Source organism: Gastrolobium bilobum, unplaced genomic scaffold (assembly GCF_033153095.1).
Source record: "Gastrolobium bilobum isolate Gb01-03AN ecotype WA unplaced genomic scaffold, APGP_CSIRO_Gbil_v1 utg198887, whole genome shotgun sequence".
In the NCBI taxonomy this organism is placed as follows: Eukaryota; Viridiplantae; Streptophyta; class Magnoliopsida; order Fabales; family Fabaceae; genus Gastrolobium; species Gastrolobium bilobum.
Genome location: NW_026895717.1, coordinates 12,802 through 17,552, shown reverse-complemented (window position 1 = coordinate 17,552; position 4,751 = coordinate 12,802). Strand labels below are relative to the sequence as shown.

Genomic DNA, 4,751 nt, shown 5'->3' with positions numbered 1-4,751 from the left:
TCTGCTAACAAAACATTACCACAGCCAAGATTTTTACAAAAGTCAACAAGCCACCTTCCATTAGCATTCCTAAATACACCCCCACAAGCAGAAGCTTCTCCATTATTCATACTTGACCCATCCACATTGAGCTTAACCCAAGGGTCCGAAGGAAAAACCCAAGAAACTAATTTCTCTTTATTCGAGTTAGTCTCAAGACCAGCAACCCGAAGCGTGTTTTCTGACCAAGAAAAATCTTCACCATAGACCATAGCAGCTCTAAAAGTGCCATAAGCAGGAACAGAAGATCCCTGAAAAATTTTCTTATTCCTAGCTTGCCAAATGAAACAGGAAATGATACCAAACAGAAGAGGCCATGATGGAAAATTGGACCAATTACGATCCTCAGAGATATTGGACAACACCCATTGCTGAAGATTAAGAGAGAAAAAATCCTCCCAAGCCTCTCGCTTAACTGCAATCTCCCACACTTTTTTTGCTGCAATACAATCTCTAACTGCATGTAAGGAAGTTTCCGTAAAACAATTGCACAGATGACATATATCTGAACCCGCCATGTGCCGTCTGCAACGCCTTTCATTTGTCAAAATTTTATCTCCTAACAACAGCCAAAGGAACGTACGAATCCGTTCAGGTCCATGCCACTGCCAAACGCGATTCCAAGGTAAATTGGTAGATTCCTCGTTACCCCTGGATATGGCCATATAAGCGGACTTCAGCGAAAAACTCCCATCAGATGTCCTTGTCCACAAAATTCGGTCATGACCATTAACATCCGAAGGAGGAAGGATGTTATTAATACGAGCATTGACGTGATCGGGAAGACTATGCTGGAAAGCCCCCCACATCCAACTTCCGGAGGATGAGACAAGATCAGAGACCATTAGCTGATGATTTATCTGAGAGGGATCAGAAATAGCAGCATAGGATGAGAGTGCACCACAACCCGGAACCCACGGGTCATCCCAAAAATGAGTAGAATTTCCATTACCTAGCAAAATTCTGGAATGCTGTAATATCACAGGCCAAGACGAAACAATTGCTTTCCAAAGAGAGGAGCTATTCCGAGTAGCAGAAATATTAGGAACCAAATCAGACTGAACTTTATACTTGCTCTTTAAAACTCTAGCCCAAAGCGCGTCTGGATTAGAAAGGATCCCATAACCAATTTTCATAATAAAAGCCCTGTTAACTTCCTTCATTTTCCTCAGACCCAGCCCTCCATGATCTTTATCCATGCATAACTGATCCCACGCAACCAGATGAGGACGAGTAGATGCTCTATTGGAACCCCACAAAAACCTCCTAATATGTTTCTCAATATCATTGCAGATTCCGAGAGGAACAACAGAAACTTGCATTGTGTAGGCTGTAATAGCTGAGAGAACATCTTTCGAAAGTGTAATTCTTCCTGCTAGAGAAAGACTGGTGTGGTTCCAGGCATTAATCCTAGATTGAACTCGATCGAGGATATGACTGAAAGCCGCCCTCCCAACTCTGCGATGATGAAGAGGAATACCCAGATACTTTCCAAGATCCACCGTCCTTGAGAAGCCCAACTCACCACTAAGTTCCTCTGCCAAAATATGATTCACATTGTGGGAGAAGAGAATTTTTGTTTTTTCATGGTTAACCTTTTGCCCAGAAGAAAGACAAAAATCATCTAGCACCTTGGAAATGGTTTGGGCCTGATCAAAGGATGCATCCGCACAAAGAATAAGATCATCCGCAAAAAATAGGTGAGAAATGGGAGGAGCATTTCTCCTCAACATGATCGGCTTCCAGCACTTTTGCCTAACTGCATGGGAAATGAGATGACCAAGTCGCTCCATACAAAGAATAAATAAATATGGGGACAAAGGGTCACCCTGTCTAAGCCCCCTGGATGGGAAAAACTCCTGAGTTGTAGAACCATTCCAAAGAACATTCATCGAACAAGAAGAAACACACCACATAACAAGATTAATGAGATTTGGGGGGGGTCCCACATCCTGAAGAGTATCTCGGAGAAAGTCCCAGCTAATTCTGTCATAAGCTTTCTCCAGATCCACCTTAATCATCATCCAACCTTTGGCGCCTTTCTTTGACCTCATAGAGTGAATAATTTCCTGAGCAATAATTACATTATTTGTCCCTTGCCTTCCTTTGATGAAACTACACTGGTTAGGCATAACAACTTTATCCATCTGCAATTTCAAACGGTTAGCAATAAGCTTAGTAATAGTCTTATAAATAACATTACAAAGGCTAATAGGCCGGAAATCTTTAAGGGATTGAGGTGAAGTTATCTTCGGGATCAGGCAAATAAGAGTTTGATTAATATCCCGAACTTTTTGGGGATTATTAAACACATCTTTCACCAGATCACAAACAGAGCTTCCTACAGTATCCTATTGAGATTGGAAAAATAGACTATGAAGACCGTCCACCCCTGGAGCTTTGTGAGGTCCCATGGAAAAAACTGTACTCCTAATCTCCTCATTCGAAGGAATGCTACCAATATGAATGTTGTGCTCTTGCACAAGGTGAGGAAAATAGCCTCTAATTGGAAGCCCAGGTCTAGCAGTATTATCCTCTTTAAACAAATTACGATAATACTCCACCGCCATATTCATCAGAATAGAGGGATCACCAATCCAATCACCTGCATCATTTTTCAGAGCATCAATACGATTTCTCCTCCTCCTAGCAGCTGTAGTAGAATGGAAGAATTTCGTATTCCGGTCACCATATTTCAACCAGCTAGCCCTAGACCGCTGAAACCAAGTAAGATCCTCCCGAATATAAATGAGATTCAACTGACGCCAAAGATCTTTCTGCAGAATTTCTAGAGCATGGCAAGGATGGTGACTAAGACTACGGTCAATACCCCTTAGTCTTGCCTGAAGATTATTCTTAAGCTTGGCATCTTCCCTAAAGCACTCCCTATGCCAGTGAGAAGCATTCGATCGAAAAGTTTCACTAGCTGTGCCCCAACCTGTACTCCCATTCCAACACTCCTGCACTAGGCCAGGGAAATCCTCATGAGTGAGCCAGGCTGCCAGAAATCTAAATGGACGGCTCCCTCCAGGATGGTGAGGAGAAGGACCCTCCCAGAGAAGAAGAGGTCTATGATCCGAGCAGTAGCAGGGAAGATGAGTCACAACCCTGTCAGGAAAGGACAATTGCCACTGCTCATTCGCACAAACTCTATCAAGACGTTCCTTCAATCTGCCTCTATGCCAAGTGAAAGTAGGCCCCTGATGACCCAAGTCTTCCAGATTGCAGTTCATAATACAATTTTGGAAATCATAAATACTCCTTCAATCAGGCGGGCCACCTCCCTCCTTTTCTGCTGCATGCAAATAAGAATTGAAATCTCCCAAAATGCACCAAGCCTCCGAGGATTGCTGTTGTAACCTTCCTAGAGCATCCCACAGAGACACCCTCTCAAGACGCCGCGGACTGGCATAAACAAAAGTAACAGCTTCCTCCTTCCTCCTATTACGCCAAAAAATTTTTAAATGGATAAACTGACGATGAGACTCTAAAATCTGAATCTGAGCTTCATCATCATTCCATAACACCCACAGACCACCAGAAAAACCTTGAGGATGAGCCATAACATGCTTTTGAAAGCCAAAGCCTTTCACCACCTTCTGAGCACGGTCAGCTCCGATACGAGTTTCAAGCAAAGCCATAACTTGAATATTAAAACGACGAGACAAGTCCCTAATAAGGGGAGAAAAACCCTTTTTTCCGGCCCCCCTGCAATTCCAAACACACACACTCATCAAAAAACCACAAAAAATAATGAGAAAGGATGAAAAACACCCTGTCATTAGACTTTGGGGAGATCAAAACTATCCCGCATCACCGAGGGTACATCAGCAGGTCTCAAACTAGCATTCGAAGCCTCAACATCCTTCGAGCTGGAAAGAGTAACCGGACTCTTGTTGTCATGCGTTATTATGGAAATATCAACCCCATCCTCCCTTTTACCGGAATCTGAGGGAGTTACCACATGTGGAGGAGATGATGTAGAAGGGAGAACAAGAGGCTTTCTGCCATTAATGTCCATTGCTGAAATTTTTTTTGCCGAGCTCGAAGCAATGAACGGCTTAGCCCTTTGCTTAAAACTCTTTGGGACAATAGATAAGGCAACTGCCTTTTTATTCCTGTTAATTTCATCACGTAACTCTTTCTTTTTTTTTCCATTTTGCGACAAAGTAGATGAATTAATAATTTTTTATTCTATTTTTTTTTAATCCTTAATCATGATTTGTTCATAAACAATTCATATGGTCTCATATAAAATCACATATACAAGAGAAATATGATGGTTTTATTAAATTTGAACCATCGTTCACTCAGTTAGGATTTTTTTTATATATATATACAACAACTCTAATTATCTTTTCCAAATGGATAGGTTCTTCTGGATATCTCTATAAGTTTTGACTTTTTGAACCGACTATGTATCTAATCTCGAGTGTGAAGCAGGTCAAAAATACTCAATTTAGATATTTAATTACTTATAACGAGTCACTAGTTAAATTAAATATTTATAAAATATATAATAATTAAATTAAAAAAGAAATTATGATCAATTTATAACGTGTAAGTCAAAATCATTCATAAACCATTCATAATTTCATATAAATTGTGACTTTTATCGATTCAACGGTTGTATTATTATTATTTGGATATCAACCCTAATTATTTCTTTGAGGCGAGTAGGTTCCACAGGTATCCCTACAAACATAAATTCT

The 4,751-nt window shown here is 40.8% G+C and overlaps 1 protein-coding gene across 1 annotated transcript; it reads right to left on the bottom strand.

The window, feature by feature from the left end:
* Positions 1 to 19: 19 nt before the first annotated feature.
* On the bottom strand, positions 20 to 3,272 carry LOC133294104 (uncharacterized; the record flags this gene model as incomplete). The annotated part of the gene is made up of 3 exons (XM_061492765.1): positions 2,463 to 3,272; positions 623 to 2,186; positions 20 to 313 (listed from the first exon to the last, which is right to left on the bottom strand). Coding segments are annotated over exons 1-3 (2,668 nt in total), but the record flags the coding sequence as incomplete, so codon positions are not given.
* Positions 3,273 to 4,751: the final 1,479 nt, after the last annotated feature.